General features: G+C 44.8%; 1 protein-coding gene across 5 annotated transcripts in view; it reads left to right on the top strand.

The window, feature by feature from the left end:
- RFWD3 (ring finger and WD repeat domain 3) overlaps window positions 1-17,436 on the top strand; it is a 948,792-nt gene that overhangs the window by 783,036 nt on the left and 148,320 nt on the right. For all 5 annotated transcript variants that reach the window (XM_044081898.1, XM_044081901.1, XM_044081897.1 and 2 more), the window contains one exon: window positions 3,887-4,101. In XM_044081898.1, coding sequence (XP_043937833.1) covers window positions 3,887-4,101 — 215 coding nt within the window. The remainder of the gene's footprint in view (window positions 1-3,886; window positions 4,102-17,436) is intronic.

Below are 17,436 nucleotides of genomic sequence, written 5' to 3'. Positions count from 1 at the left end.
AACTAACAATCTCCCTGCTAGTTTCTCTTTCTCTCCTGTTCCTACCTCCAAAATAAAACTACTACTAACTAAACTTAAAACCACGAGATTAGCAGCAGACAGCCTCCCAAGTGAATACCTTCACCTTGCAGCTGACGCTCTAGCCTACTCCGTATCACTCTTGATTAACAAATCTCTGTCAGAAAGTTATGTTCCCACACTATGGAAAGTCTCACACATAATTCCCCTACACAAAGGAGGCCCCTCCACAGTTCTAACCAATTACCGCCCCATAGCTATTCTCTCGCCACTCTCCAAAATACTAGAGAGATGCATTTATTCTCAAGTCTGAGATCACCTCCTTGCTAACAACCTCCTCTCCAAAACACAACACGGTTTCTGACCTAACCATAGCACCACCACCGCCTTACTCTCTTTCTCTAACACTATCCTACAAATTAAAATGCAGGTTATCTCTCCTCAGCTACCTTCCTAGACCTCTCTAAAGCTTTCGACATGGTCCCACACAAACAACAACTGTCCTTCTCTCAACCAGTCAACTGGTTTCAGAGTTACCTATCTGACCACCAACAAGCAGTTGTTTGGCAGGACAATCTATCCCCCCCAACTACCAGTTTCAGTAGGGGTTCTCCAAGGGTCCATCCTGTGACCCCTACTCTTCTCTATTTTCACCAATAATCTAGCCTCAACCACAACACATGGCACACTCATACAATACGCAGATGACTCAACCATCATCTGCACAGCCCATTCCCTACCCGAACTGCAAAAAGTCACACAGGAAGCATTTTTTTCTATTGAAACTTGGTTATCCAATGCCCAAGTAGTACTCAACCCAAACAAAACAAAATGACTAATCTTCCAACCCACCAAACTTACCCTGGACAACTCTCACTTTAACATCACAGCAAAAGACAACACTACCATCCATCCTACAGAACACTCCAACTTTCTAAGAGTAGAAATAGACAATAAACTGAACTTTGACATTCACATTTCCATGACAATTAAAAAGTGCACAAAAAACGAGGAGCATTATATAGAAATCAGCAACTACTTACCAAAGCAGCTAAAATTTCGGTAAGAAATTCTCATCTTATCTCTACCCTACTCTACGCCTCTCCAATATTTACTAACCTTAGACAATGTGACCTAAATAACCTCGAAACCTGCTACAACAAAATCGCTAAATTCGCCACAGGGACTTCCTACTGTACTCACCACTCTCTCTCTCACTAGCAGAACTGGGCTGGCTAGAGCACCCCCACCTCCTTCAATGTTACCAACTCGCACTCGCCCACAAACTAATAAACCAACCACTAAAAGTCCCATCCCTCCAGAATCTACTCCAATCCTACATAACCACGAGACCACTAAGATCCAGCCACAAAAACCTCCTACAGGTCACAAGAGCCATTAACTCTGCTGGAGAAGCATTATTCTTCTGTACTATAGCCAAACTCTGGAACTACCGACCATCCTCATTTACCTCTGTAACTTCTTGCACCCACTTCAAATCCTTACTAAAATAACACTTAAAAACTTGCCAGATATGCCCTTGCAACCCCCCCCTAATACCATCCACTCCACCTACTACCTCTCTCAGCACCGTGTCAACAACCTACTCTTAGCAAGCTTGGCTACTCATGTTCCCAGCTACTTACCACGTAATACTAACTTCTTGTAGCAACAACTGCTAATGGCTGTTATGTACTTCAAAAACAGATTGTATCAATTGTTCACTGATGAATCTCAACTACATTTGTAACCATGTTTAGTATATGTCACCATATTTTAATATTGTACTATGTTCTACAGCTGTTTTACATCTGTTTTATTCTTGTCTTGCGTCCTTAGCTGGACTAATGTCTATATTTAAATGCAATGTTTTTTAATTGTATAATGCAAATAATACTTAATGTGGAGCTTTTCTCCCCGGGCCTCCGCTGAAAACGGACCTGTGTCCAGTCGGACTCTCATGGTCAACAAATGTAAATTAATTAATTAATTGTTTTTATTGTGTAGCTTTTCTCCCCGGGCCTCCGCTGAAAAAGGCCTTGTGTCCAGTCGGATTTTCCCGGTCAACAAATGTAAATAAATATATGTATGTATGTATGTATGTATATATATATATATATATATATATATATGTGTGTGTGTATTTCTAATCTATTAGAGATTATATATGGAAGCGCTTAATTTAGTTGAGTCTAAAAGTCTACATCTCTGACATGTTGACAGGTGTGCGAGTTCTACAGTCCTGGGATTGGGGAGATATGCCCTTCCCCAAGTATGGTGCAGTCTCTGTGTTATATATAATCAGCAAAGGGTACAAGGAATGTAGGGAGGGCTTGCCCTCCTCTGCAACAAATAGTGTGTTATTGTGATGTCAACGTTTTTTTTTTTTTTTCTTATGCCCTTTGTAGGGAAAGAAAAAGAGAATGTGCTCTTCACATCTTGGGAATACTTCACCAACTTGTATTATACCTGAAGCAAAGGTACAGATTTATGACAGAACAACTGTGTGTCATCCCTTTTGTCTCTAGAGCAAAATATATAGTTGCCAAGCAAACCCTGTCAAAGTAGACTGTCCAACTGAATTATGTTTTGACTATAGGCTGTGAACTGTCAGTTGATTCTGCTGTGGAAGACCACTCACCAGAGATGTATGTACTCAGTTTTTGCTTCAGAAATGTCTTTATTGCACGTCATTTTTGCTACAACTACGTGGTCATGGTTCATAATTTTGATGAGTGTAATGGGTGTTATGACTTAAGAAGTCATGCAGTCTTTGTTATTTTGGGACTGTGTAGTTCAACCTTATGACCTTTTCCCCTTGGCTGCCTTCCTCTCCAACCATGTTAGTGGGTTTACATTTGCAGATTTAGCCCTGTCACAGACCCACAAAAGAGAGTTCCTGACATTAGATACGTCTGCTTTCCTGTTTATCAATTTATATTGGTGAGTTGCAAATAACACCTTTTTATCCCCCTGTGACTAGACTGCCCCACATCCAGTGGCTGCTGCTGGATTTTCCTGTAGGTTTGGCAAATATATATTATTGTAGGTTGAAATATTCATTGTTTTTTCCCCTTGAATTGCAGGAATCATATTAAAATCACTGGATGGGACGAGCTTATGGATTCAAGAACTAGGTGCACTATTCTAGTGCAGATACAGATCTCATTGTGTGCATCAGTGTGAGGCTTGCACATTCCTTTCAGAGCTTTCAAGGGGAAAAATGCTGAATTGGGGTGGAAAAGGAGAATAAGCCCACTTAACAACTCATTAAGGATGGTCTCCTGATAAATTAGTACTGGAAAGCTGAGATTATTTTTTGTAATTGTCAAAAATCTTATTGTAATAAAATGGATAGTGGAAGGATAAATGTAAAGATAATAAATCCAAAATCCCTTCAGTAAGTGGTTTTATTGACCACAGTGGTACTAAACTAGAGTCTGCTTTGACGATAAAACACCACCTATTGTTTTCTATCTCTGCTTGAGCTCACTGTGTTGTAAATACTCAAATGCAATTTTTTAGGGAAATCCGAATCTCAGGGTCCCGAATCACTTTGATCTTGAATCTTACTTTGCATATAGAATTTTGTTTTGCTTTTTTTTTCTTCACTTTCATTCCTGATTTTGTGTTGGTTATGTGCAGTACTCTGTCACACTCCTTGCAACAGTGTATGAAACTGACTTACTAGTGAACATTAGAAAAGGTTATCAGAGACAAATGGGCAGCACTCACTCTCTGATGCTGACTTTTCCCTGAAGAATGTCTGTGAGGTCATGCTGTGCCCATAGTTAGTAATAGAAGTAGTCCGTGAAAAGATGCAGTGTCAGCTGTTATAATATGCCCTTTTTCTTTACTTTTTGTATAGGTGTCCTGTCGTGTCATTGTCATACCTTCCTCGGATGGCATCCGCAGCCTTCCCCTGTGGTGGTGTTTTAGCAGGTACATTGGAAGGAGCGTGTTTCTGGGAGCAGAAGGCTTCAGATATTTATCGTCCCCATCTTTTGCCCCTTGAATCTGGTGGATGCACAGACATTCAGCTGGAAAGCAACACAAGGCACTGTCTAGTAACATATCGTCCTAGTAAGTTAATCAGAAGATGTCAGTCATTTTGAGTGGTTAATGATTTGTTTTTTGGATTGGTTTAATCTAAATGATCATGACAGATTTTGCATAATGTTAAGTAGTAACTTGAGTTAGACCAGCCTTTTTGAAATTGTGTTAAGGTTTCAAGTTGCACAAGTCCTGAAAACACAATGCCATTTATCAAAACTTTGTTTAAATCCTTTTCGTTGCCATCGCTGCAGTAACATACAGGGATAAAGCTCTGGCGGCAGCTTAGGTGACCTGAAGTTCGACTAAGAATTTGAGTGCTTGATGGGGTACGCACTGAGGATGGGCATACCCATTTTTGGGGGGAGGGGGTCTGTGTGGAGCTGCAGACCTTTGGAGGAAGGTGCAGAACATACAGCCTTGGGGCAGGTGCATGGTACTCCAAGACACCATATGGCCGTAGCCTTCATTAAGTAGTTGTTTGGGAAAGTTCACTTGCATAAGGGAAGACACAAGTGTCCCTGTTAGTAATGTGGATTGCGTCTTACCCACCTGTAGCAGGGGTTAAGCTATAGAGAAATGCCCTCATATCTGGAATGCCATTAAGGACACCAGCAACTTTCATAACTGCTCCTCTGGATAGCTATTACCCTTATGTTTCTGGGGGTGACCCCATCATAAGGGAAGGACTAAGCTTAAATCCATTTGGTGGAAGCTGATGGAACTGGGCACAGAAAAAAATGCCCCCACCCACAAACACAATTTGATGGGCAGCAAACTGTACCCAGAAAAAAGTGGATGGATAGATATAGAGCATTCAAATGTACTCTGGCAGAAATGTTGCTGTACCTGTCTTAACAGTAATTGGTTGGTTGCACAGCCCACACTTTAGCTCCTGATACCACATATTTTCCTGATCAATAATTAGATGTGGGGCTAGTACTAGGGGATGTGTCACAGACTGCCAGGTCAACCTTTCCCCAGGTTTGAGTTCTTCATTCAGCATATTTTTGTTTGTGATTTGTGTGTGTTTGCAGGCATGCTGGTGCAAAACAGTGTTTTCTTTTTAATTTTGTTTTAATGTTTTTGCATGCTGCAAGATTGATGCTTGGCTCACGCTTAGCAGCTTGCCGAAATTGTTAATGTTGATTATTTGGTGTTAACATTATTCCCATTGATATTAGTAAATCCATATATACATACATACTCACACACGTGTGTGTGTGTGTGTATATATAAATGTGTGTGTGTGTATGTATAGAGATATATATATATATATATATAATGTATGGGTCCCCTTCACATGACCGACTTTTCAGAAAGTCGACTTTCATATGGCCGAGACCATGGGGAACCGCTATCTCCATACAGTGTGGAATAGGAAAGTTTTCTTCTTCCACACTGTAATGCGATCTTGGAGTTGGTATATTTAAGTTACGGGGAGTGCAGAGGGCAGAGCCCCTGTGCTAACAGTTTAAGGTAATTGTTGTGTTTTATGTTTATTTTACATGGTTGGCGTTTCAAAAGTCTATTATATTGTCTCGGCGGCCATATGAAAGTTGACTTTCTGAACAATCGACTATGTAAAGTAGACCCATATATATATATATATATATATATATATATATATATATATATATATTAAATATTCAAGTACAGAAATCTCGAACGGCTAAAGATTGATTTCAAATGATTGAAAGCCAAAACTCTTTGTCTTTTGCAGGCAGGCAAGCCCTCCTGCAACCCTCCACACCAAATGTTAATTATGTACACCAAATCAGATTGCTGTATGGTGAATGTGCACAATCTTGCACGGTCTTAACACTGGCAAAAGTGATCAAATGAGATTCAGTGACTTATGTCAGTGTTAAACACATTTCAGATTATGAACCTACAATCAACTTTATTACAAGCTGAATTAAGTACAAACTTGCAGAGTTAAAGATAGTACTGCATTTTATTTTTCTGTTTATTTGTTTCATTGAATATTGTGGTCTTTGTCTCTCTGCGATTAGTGGGGGTTATTGTTGTTTTCACTTCTTTAATATTCGGTGATTAACTCTTAGCCTAGAGGGTTTCTCTGTGCTTATAAGTGTTAGTCACATATCTGTGAATTTATTTCTGCTCAGTATCTGCTACATACCTAGAATTAACTCTGTTACAAAGTTAAGTGCAAACATGCAGTGTTAGTTATTTGTTTCATTGAATATTGTGATCTGAATGTCTCTTGTTCTTGTTGTGGTATTAATCCTGGTGGCTTTGGAATTTACCCGCCCCTCCTATAAATTTGTGTTTGAACACTCTTCCTGGGTCCATCTCATTTGCTCACTCAACTGAGTACAGTGAGATCATATTTTGATTTCAGACACTCCTGCCAGTCCCATCTGTTCAGCTGTATCCCAGCTCTATCCCCATCTAGTGTCATTAGCTCATTCTACCTAATACAGAGAACATTTGAGAAGGCCAACCCACTGAGGTGCTTAACCTTGAATTATCTTCTGTCTCTCCTTTCTCCCTTTCCACTTTACTAAAAAAAAAAAAAAAAAACTTTGCTAGAATCTCCTTGTGTTCTGACTGAGTGTGTTTCTCAGCTGATGTATATTTTTGGCACTTTTTAACTGTTCAGAGTTGAATAAAGCAATAATTGAATTCAGTTCAGAATACAGTTTGAATAAATTGCATTTATTTAAACTGTATTTGTGTGCTTGCACCGCACTTGAATTGTCTTAGTGCTGATTTTGCTGCTTTTCTGTTAAAAAAAAAGTAAATAAATAAAATTCTAAGCTTGTTTCCTGCCTTCCCTGTAACTAGTCTAGTCCAGATACAAATTTCTTGTTTCCAGGACTGTTTGTAAGTTTGAGCCCCCAAAGCTTTTCTGTGTTGGAGGGAAGCCTTCTAGCTTATCAGTGTGAGTGTTAAGCACTAGGTAGCCTATCTACCACAAGAGTGGTTTCTGGCCCAGAAAATGTAGTTTATTGGCCATTTCGGCAGTTTTCCATCTCTTTAAACTTTCTGGTTTAAAAACCTGTGTTTGTTTCCCATCTTTCCTGTAGCTAGTTTTGTCCAGATACAGGTTTGCTGTATCCAGGACTGTTTGTAAGCTTCTGAGCCCCCCCCCCCCAAGCCTTTCTGTGTTGGAGGGAAGCCTTCTAGCTTATCAGTGGGAGTGCCCCCCCCCCTAAGCCTTCTAGCTTATCTGTGGGAGTGGTAAGCACTAGGTAGCCTATCTACCACAAGAGGAATGGTTTCTGGCCCAGAAATTGTAGATCTGAAGTAGTTAACTTCATTTTATCTGCAACCTGTGGGTATATGGATCCATATCGGATCTGAGACGGCAACTTTTTTCTAGCATCTGCTCCGAGCTCCTCCCCTTACCCATAATGCCCTACCATCTCCTATCTTCCCAAAGATCTCGTTTGCCGCACCAGTAGTGTGCATCATGGTCTCCTATGCTCTGAGCTAAAAAAGGGATAGTAAGTAGAAACTTTTGATTATATCTAGTGTGCTTGTGTAGGATTACCCTCCCCTCCCCTTCTGTAGTAACGCATTGGTCGTTAGTGTAAAAAAAAAAAAAAAGTTTTTTCTTTTGTAGTAGAATAGCACTCAGGCCTGCCCTTCCCCTACCTGTGTGTGTGGGTTTTTGTTTGGAAGGTATTACCTTTATCTTTGAGTGCAGGACTATGGCTGATCAGCCAAAGCCTGTGTTCAAAAAATGTACAGAGTGAGGCCATAAGCTTTCCCCTAGTGATGGTCACACTCTGTGTGATATGTCTAGGAGTGGCACATTTATCCACCCAGTGTGCTATCTGTTCAGGCTTCAACCCCTGGGCCCTTAGGGATTGTAAGGCCAAGCTAGTTACCAAAGGCCTTCTCCCCGTTGCCATGCTGGATTCTGCCTCGGTCGCTAGTGCACCTCCCCAGACAGGGATTCAACCTCCCTCTTCGTCTGGTGATGGGTCCTCTAAAGACAGATCTTCAGTCAACGTGTCTGACAAAGATAAAGAAAAAGAGAAGGAAAAGGAAAGACGCAGAGAAGAAAGGGAGAAAAAGAAAGACTGGCATCGCAAGAGATCCCCAGACAGGGAGCTCTTTCTCAGCCCTCCATCCAAGACCATGAGGCCTGTTTCTCCTCGGCTCCGGTCACCGCGTTTCTCACCGAAGCCGTTGGAGCATTCGGACTCAAGGCCCTCCATCCCTCTGCGCAGACCAGCCAGATCGGAGTCGGTGGCCTCTTCGAGGTCGACTCGGAGCCTATCGGACATGGATATGGACAGGATGATGCGGAGATCTCTTCAGACCCAAATTCAGATGGAAGTCTTGCCAGGTCCTTCTCCCTCTGGAGGGGCGACCTCCACGCCTCTTTTCCGCCCCATCTCTCCTTTTCCGATCGTGCTTCGGGGCTTCTGGATCCGAGGTTCTTCGGAGCTGGTAGCTCGGTGCCGACGGTTCCTCCAACCTAGACTCTGGCTATTACCTTGAGTTCCTCAGATCCGAGTGACTCTCGGAGCTGTGGACAGGGAGTCGGACCCGGGGGAATGGATTCTTCAGCTCTGACTCTTTCGGACCCGACCTGTTCCGTTGCACCTCAGGCTACCCTGTCTTTAGCTCCAGTCCCCGCTTCAGATCCGGGGAGGACTTCTCCTTCGGCCTTCAAAGTGGTGGAGAGGGTTCTCTCCCAGGGATTGAGACCCCAGCCCGTTCCCTCGGATACCACCCTGGCCCCCCTGGATTTGGCGACGACTCCCTTCATCCTGTCTCAGGGACAGCCCATGCCAGAGGATCTCCAGGTCATTTTTCCCTGAGGAAAGCCCTGCAGCTCGCGGATCCCCTTCTGAATGTCCCATTGAAGAGGGCCACCGCAAGCGCAAGTGCAAAAGGAGGCACTTGGACTCCCCCGAGTCCCTCACCACTGACACTGACTTAAATGAGGGAGAAGGTTCCCCCAGGTCACCTCCCGAAGACGTCTCCTTCGGGGAAATTATAGAAATCCATCGACAGAGGGGGGGTTTGGTCAGCCCCAAAAACTTCTGGGGATGAGTCAGTGTTCCTGGAGGCCTTTGGCACGGGTCCATCTACTTCCTGGGTGTCCCCACCAGCAGACCTCTTGGTGGACCTCATCACCACGAGGGCATGGAAGGAGCTAGACACCGTCGAGCCTATCCCCAAATGTCCTGACAAGGTCTTATCTTCTCCTTCGGATAGACACCCTGGTCGAAAGGAGCCCCAGTCGATGCTATGTTGGTCGCAGCGGCCACAAAGAAGGAGCTAGCACAGGAGAGTTCCTTAGTCCACCCTCCAGACAAGGAGTCCAGGTCAGTGGATAGGTTTGGGAAACGCGTATACTCTTCAGCGACCTTTTCTATCTGTGTGCTGAATTATTTGGCACATGTGATTCGACTTCAGCGAGACCTTGCTTCGGAATTCGCTGAGTCACCCCCAGAGTCTTTATCGCCGCAGGACAAACAGCTGTTCTCAGCGAAAATGTCTACTCTGAAGTCAGTCTCAAATACATCTATGCGGCTACTTTCCCACGCCATGGAAGGAGCAGCTAGAGCGGCTGGGACAGGCATAGCCATGAGGTGTCATGCCTGGCTCAGATTGTGTCAGTTAGAGGACCCTTTCAAGGCGTCGTTTATCAACGCTCCCTATGACGGCGCTTCCCTCTTTGGGAAGACGGTACATGACACACTGGTCCAGAGTGAAAAGGACGGGAAGACTTTGTCTGCCGTCGGAGTCCGCTTCTCTAACCCTCGGCGGTCCTTCTCTAGGAATCAAAGAGGGCAGAAGAAGATGTGGTTCCGAAAATCTCAGTTTTCCCAGGATTCTCAGGACAGCTATTCCCCCAGAGGCAGAGGGGGACAAGATCGACGCCGACCCAGAGGTAGAGGGGGTCCCAGGAATTTTGGGTCTAGGGACCCCTTTTCTGATAGACCCGGTCAGCAGTCCTGAGGGGTTGCCCGACTGTTCTACTCTGGAGGCAGTCAGGGGACAATTGTCCTTACACCCAGCGGCATGGGAGTCCATTACGACAGATCGCTGGGTTCTTCAGATAATATCCAGAGGTTACTCTATTCTTTTCATTGCCCCTCCAAACATTACAAAACACCTCCCGGATGTTCCACCCACTGACAGGGTGGCCGCAGCTCTAGAGGTTTCAAAGCTGCTTCTCAAACGAGCCATCGAAAAGGCCTCCCCCCCTGATCAGCCCGGATTAGGATTCTACTCAAGGTTCTTTTTAGTGTCAAAAAAGACGAGGGACTTCCGGCCCATTCTAGACCTGTCAACATTAAACCTGTCGGTAGCAAAACAGAAATTCCGTATGGTCACTCTACAGTCCATTCTACCTTATCTCCGAGAGTGCGACTGGATATGCTCGTTAGACCTTCAGGGTGCTTACTACCACATCAAATTACACAGAAGCTCCAGGAGGTTTTTGTGCTTCCGGCTGGTGTCCAGTCACTTTCAGTTCAGGGCCCTACCCTTTGGTCTCACCACAGTCCCCAGTGTGTTCACCAAGGTAATGGCAGTTGTAGCGGCCCACCTGAGGCTTCAGGGTATTCAGGTGTTTCCTTACCTGGACGACTGGCTCTTCGTTGCGCACAACAAGCATGACTTGTGTCTAGCCCGAGATTATTTCATTTGGTTAGCAGACCTACTGGGAGTTACAGTCAATGTTCACAAATCCCATTTGCAACCAGTACAAATTTTAGACTTCATTGGGGCACGGTTAGACACTTTGCAGATGAAGGTATTCCTAACTCCAGAATCCACAGTGACCATGGACGCCTCCCAACTCGGGGGGGGGGGGGGCACTGTTTGGGAAGGACAGTCCAAGGCACGTGGTCCCAGACAGAGACCAATTTGCACATAAATGTTCAGGAGAGGAGGGCAGTGCTTTTAGCGTTGGAAGCCTTTCATACAGTCCTCCCTCTCAGATTGATTGCAATTCAGTCAGACAACATGTCGGTCGTCTGTTATATCAACAAGCAAGGGGGAACCGGATCCTACCCTCTATGTCGTGAGGCCATGAGAGTGTGGGAATGGGCAATTTCCACCGGTCGGTGTCTGATAGCAACGCACATCCCGGGGCGCTCCAGTATTTTAACGGACAGGTTGAGCCGGGCCATTCTGATGCCTTACGAGTGGTCTCTGAAACAGTCAGTAGCGGAGGAGATTTTCCTGGCATGGGGTCAGCCTTGCTGCGATCTCTTCGCATCTCCTTCCAACGCGAAGTGCAGCGAGTTCTTCGCTCTGATTCCCTCACCAGGTGAAGTCCCCAGAGACGCTCTAGTCCACGCTTGGCCCCCCAGGCTTCTGTATGCTTATCTACCATTGCCACTCATTCCGAAGTTTCTTCAGAAAGCTTGCCGACTACGATGCAAAGTGATCCTAATTGTCCCATTCGAGCCTTGTCAGGTTTGGTTCCCATTCCTTTGGTCTCATCTATTAGCTCCTCCGTGGGGTCTGGATCCCTGCCCGGATCTAATCTCCCATCCGACAGGGACACATCCACCCGATCTGGGCAGCCTCAAACTAACTGTTTGGCTGCTCAAGTTCCGTTAATCGCCAGGACTCCCGGCCTTTCATCCCAGGTCAAATTGATTCTAGTGGCCTCTCTTAAAGACTCCACTAGAAAACTATATTGCAGTAAATGGAAGCGCTTTTCCATCTGGGCTTCACAGAGATAAATAGATCCCTTTACAGCTCCTGTTCCAGCGGAGTTGGACTTCCTGTCTGGTATCTTTCAGCAAGGAGCTAGTTCCTCCACAGTGAAAGTACAATATGCAGCCATTTCCAGTTTTCACGTTGGCAAAGACAACATGGCCTTAGTCTCCTTTAGGCTGTGTAAGGCTTTTCTTAAAGGTATCTTTCTGCTACGGCCCCCTGTCAAGGATTCTGTACCTCCCTGGGACCTTACTTTTGTTTTACAGGCATTAGTAGCCCCTCCTTTTGAACCCGCAGCTTCGGTGGACTTAAAATTTTTGTCCTGGAAGACAGCTTTCCTAGTCGCCATCACTTCGGCTAGGAGAGTTTCTGAGCTTCAAGCTCTGTCTACCGTGCTTCCGTATTTGGTCTTCCATAAGGATAGGGTTTCTCTCCGTACTAACCCTTCCTTCTTACCTAAAGTGGCATCTGAAGCAAACATAAACCAGTCCATTAATCTGCCCGTTTTCTTTCCCAACTTTCAAAATAAAGGTGAATACAAACTCCATTTGTTGGATGTTCATAGACAACTTCATTTTTATCTTTACAGAACAAAGTATTTCCGCAAGACTGACCAATTGTTTGTTTCCTTTTCCAAAGCCTTTATGGGAAAAGCTATTTCTAAAGTTTCTTTAGCCAGATGGATCACTCTATGCATTTCTTATGCTTACAAAGCAAAAGGTGTATCACCTCCTGGTATAGTTAAGGCTCTCACTCTACCAGGTTCATGGCGACTTCTACTGCTTTTTGGTCCAGGTTACCTTTGGACGATATTTGCGCAGCAGCGACATGGGCCAATTCACATACCTTCATTTCCCATTGCAAATTGGATCAGGTCTCGAGGGGTAGAGCATCCTTTGGCTCTGCGGTGCTCAGGAATATTTTTCCATAAGGACCTCCCAGGATCGGAGTAGCTGGGGACTCTGTCCCACAGGTTGCAGATAAAATGAAGTTAACTACTTCAGATAAAGAAGTTATGTACTCACCATAACGTTCCATCTGAGTAGTTATACTTCATTTTTCTGCAACATTCCCTCCCTCCATCCCCTGGACCTTATCCTGTTTTCAGGTTGGTTATTGGGTTGAGTTGCATATATATTGTTAGTTGCAGCAAACTCGATCTGAGGGAAGATAGGAGATGGTAGGACATTATGGGTAAGGGGAGGAGCTTGGAGCAGATGCTAGAAAAAAGTTGCCGGCTCGGATCCAATACGGATCCGTATACCCACAGGTTGCAGAAAAATGAAGTATAACTACTCAGATGGAACATTATGGTGAGTACATAACTTCTTTTTACTAGCCGTGTGGGCATTTTTTTCCATCTCGTTCAACTTTTTGGTTTAAAAGCCAACATTTGCACTTGTTTCCCACCTTTCCTGTAACTAGTCTAGTCCAGATACAGAGTTGCTGTATCCAGGATTGTTTGTAAGCTTCTGAGTGGTGCCAAAGTCTGGTCTTCAATTTTTTTCCTTAGATCTGTTAGTTCTCTTCTCTCTTGCACTTTTACTAACTTAGTCTAGCACTTTACCAGACTTCTTGTAGCAATTATTATAGCACACAAAAGTCCTACCAGCACTACATTTCTACAAGGAAACAGCTCCAGTACTTATTATAAATGCCCACCCCTCCAGGCATGTCTAATGGTGTCAGTTCCCTGTGCTTTCTCCTATTAACCTGGTGAACATTGGCATCTTGAGGCTATGTAGCAACTGCCTCATGTACTTCGACAGCCTTTTCCTCTTACCTCTCAACACTCAGACTGGCGAGAGATGCACTTATATATCCAAATTGGAAGCCACACATTCTCCAGCCAAGTCCGGAATAGGTGGTCAAGAGGAGAAGGTCAACACTTGCACCACACCACATGGAACACACAGCCCTCCAGAACACACACCAGCACTGCCTTCACATAAAAACACAAACCACACACCCACCTTCACAGAAGCTCTCAATAAAAATCTACCCAAACAGCAGAGACCTCCAAGGCAGAAACGCACTCGACCACCACAAGACAACACTAATCAAGAGAGACACAACTCTCCTTAACAGTGTGCCATTCAACCAAAGCCCATAAGGCAATACAGCATCCCCAACACACTAGTCGTAGGTGACTCGATAGTAAGGCACACTGATGTCCCACTCACTTGGTTGAATAAGGAGAAAGTAAGTCATCTGCCTGTCAGGTGCCAGGATCCACCACATCACGCACTCACGTCCCTCAACAACAGGTACAAATATGACTGTCATTTTACATGTGGGTGTGAATGACCTGAGACGTACCTCCCTGGACTACATGAAAAGAGACATGGAGGAGCTCTCGGATTATGTAGCCCAGGTGGGGTATGATCTTAGCCCTGAGCAGCATCCTACCACCACCTAGAATGATACCACAGTACAAGCAGAAAGTGATTGATTTTAACAATTGGCTAAGTTTCTGGTGTCATTCTAAGGGGATCCAGAATCTGCCTGGGATGACATGATTGACAGACCTCAATGCTTTACCAGAGATGGGCTGCATCTGTCACCCCTGAGCTTCTGGATACTGGCCAAGGCTCTTACCAGCCCAATAGTGCCTTTTTTAGGCAGTGTTCCAAAGACCAAATTACTACTGTAATAGCTACAAACAAATGCAGTCTGAGGGTCATGCTGCTCAATGCTAGAAGTCTAAATCTCAAAATGCACTCGCTCAATTGGCGTTTGTGCTGTAACAGATTCCTGGTTCAAGGCAGCAGAAAGCACCCCTGTACTACCAGGTTATAACTCATTCCACACCTTTCGGCCCCAGAACTTTGACCGAAGCTCCAAAGGCAGTGGTGTTTCCATATTCATAAAGAATGCGCACACCTCCAGACTGGTAGCCCAACATAATGTATCCGAGATACTTCAGGTGCAGCTAACATTGGGTAAGATAGCGATTCAGGTCGTAGCCTGCTATAAGTCCCAACCATGTCCCAAGACTCACACTCCACTTTCCTAAGCGCCCTGGAGAATATTAGGGTCCAACCCAACACTCTTACTGGGCGACTTCAACTAGTTCTCCATTAACTGGAAAAACTACTCATGTACCAAAACACTTGCCCAAGGTTTCCTGGAATTCATTAATTCTAATGCCCTGGACCAGCTCGTTCTTACCTCCACTAGAGGTAGCAACATCCTTGACCTGGTCATTACTAACATGGGCGACCATTGCTCTACACCAATAGTCAGCTCCTCTTTGGTTAGATCCGAACATAAACTAATCACCTTGTAAATCCACATCCCTCCCACCCCACCCCACCCCATCTGCAAAGGCAACCACCATGAAAAACTTCTCCAAAGCTAACTTTGGGCTCCTAAAAACAGAGGTGGCTAACTTCACGGCACCCATGCAAATGGAGAATATTTGCATGACTGCCAAATCATACACCAATGCACTGTACGAACACATACACAAATGCATGTAACTCGCCATACCCAATAGAACCAAAATGCTAATCTCCAAATAAAGGAAGCCAATTTGGTGGTCCCCTGCCATAAACAAACTCTACAACAGAAAGAGGAAACTGATGAAGTCCCAAGACTGGAAAAATTCCCTTATCAGCCTCAACATAAAGTTGAGATCCCTCATCAAATCCTCTAAAGCTAGCTATGAAAACACAATTGCAACACATAGTAAAGACAACCACAAGGCCTTCTATAGTTATGTAAAGAATCTCCATGGCAATACCCAGAGTTGCTCTGAGCTACTGTACAATGGTACCTCCTATACCTAGCCAACAGATATTGCCAATATACCGGCCAACAGATTCATTGCCAACTTTACCCCTCTCTTCCCCCCCATCCCAAAGGACAAATCATAATACTAGTAGGTTGCCAGGCACAGGCACCCAATATTACTGCTGCATAGGTTAAAACAGCACTGTCCAAGGTCAAGAATACAGCTTCTATGGGACCTGACAATATCCCTGGCTGTGTTTTACATGAACTACAGAGTGAACTGGCACCACACCTGTGTGCCCTATTCAGTCACAGCCTCACCTAAGGCTTTGTCCCTACCAAATGGACTGCTACAGTCATCCCTCTCCACAAAGGAGGAGCGACTACAGACCCTGGGAGCTATCGCCTCATTATCCTGACGAGTCTGATATTCAAAGCTATGGAACACATCATCATGGACCTAATAAACAAGGATATATGGAGTTTCCAAACTCTGGATCCCACACAGTATGGTTTTGTGAAGGGTAGATCATGCCTGCTCAACTTGGTCAACTTTTTTGAGTCAGTCAACAGAGCTGTGGATGAAGGCAAGGTGGTTCATACAGCCTACCTTAATCTGGCCAAGACCTTTGATACCATTCCCCACTCAAGAATCATAGAAAAACTCAATAAGCTAGGTATCAACCCCTATATCACTATGTGGTTTGCAAACTAGCTCACAGAGCCCACAGTGTGAAAGTAGCTGACTCCAGGTCAGACTGCTGACCAGCCACTTGTGGAGTCCCACAGGGTTCGGTCCTGGGTCCTCTCCTGTTTGGTATCTACTTCTCTAACGTCCAAGCCAACACGAAGGAACTCTGGCTGACAAGTTCGCAGATGATTGCAAGTTGGGAGCTATTATTAGCTCCCCAAGTGATGTTGACATCCTACAGAAAGGCCTCACTGAGACCAACAACTGTTGTCAGAACCATGGCCTTAAGCTCATTGCCAAAAAATGTGTCGTCATCCCCTTTGGGGAAAACCCAGTTCCCATGAATTACCACATTGATGGTAATCCACTGAACACAGAAGGCATTATAAGAGATCTGGGAACACAGGTTGACGGCAACCTCTCTTTTGACCATCACACTGCAACTGTGGTCAGAAAGTCCTATGTGGCACATCTCATTACTAAGGGTTTTGCATCCCGGAAGAAAGAGGTCATTGTCTCCCTCTACTCTTCCCTCATTAGGCCAATCATCGAGTACAATGCCCCATTTGGCATGTACCTCACTAGACACCTGCAACACTGGAGAGGCTGCAAAATTACCTCACAAAGAGGATCCTAGGCCTTAAACACTTGTCCTATATGGACAGACTCATCTCCAGCTATTCTCTGTCTTATATCACCTACTTAGAGGCAATATCTGCTTGACTTACAAAGCTATGTCTGACCCAGCTCTTAGAAATGCTACATCTAAAGAAATCCCAGTCTCACTGAACCACATGCTCCAGAGATTTCAACCTCATTACCACAATCAACACAAAGTACTGGAGGGACAGGTTCATAACCCAGAGACTGCCCATGGTATGAAATAGACTTCCATACATGTGCACAAGCCAGTGCATTTCTTTGTGCCGGTCCTAAGCCCGTATAAATGGGGAGGGTTGCATCAGGAAGGGCATCTGGCGTAAAACTTCGCCAAATAATTAATGCGGACACCAGTAAATATTTCCATACCGGATCGGTCAAGGCCCGGGTTAACAATGACCGCCACCAGTACTGTTAGCCAGCAGGGTGCTGGCGGAAATTGGGCTACTGTTGGCCAAAGGCAGGAAGAGAGGAGAAAGGCTAGGATTGTGGTAGTGAGGGTCAGAACTTTGAATGTTGGCAGTATGACTGGTATTGGGAGAGAGCTAGCTGATATGATGGACAGAAGGAAGGTGTGTGCAAGAGACCAAATGGAAGGGGAGTAAGGCTAGGTG

The sequence above is a fragment of the Protopterus annectens genome, chromosome 8.part1 (genome assembly GCF_019279795.1).
Source record: "Protopterus annectens isolate FY-2018-M chromosome 8.part1, PAN1.0, whole genome shotgun sequence".
NCBI lineage: Eukaryota > Metazoa > Chordata > Ceratodontiformes > Protopteridae > Protopterus > Protopterus annectens.
The sequence above is the reverse complement of the archived record's forward strand: the minus strand, read 5'-3'. Positions and strand labels throughout refer to the sequence as shown.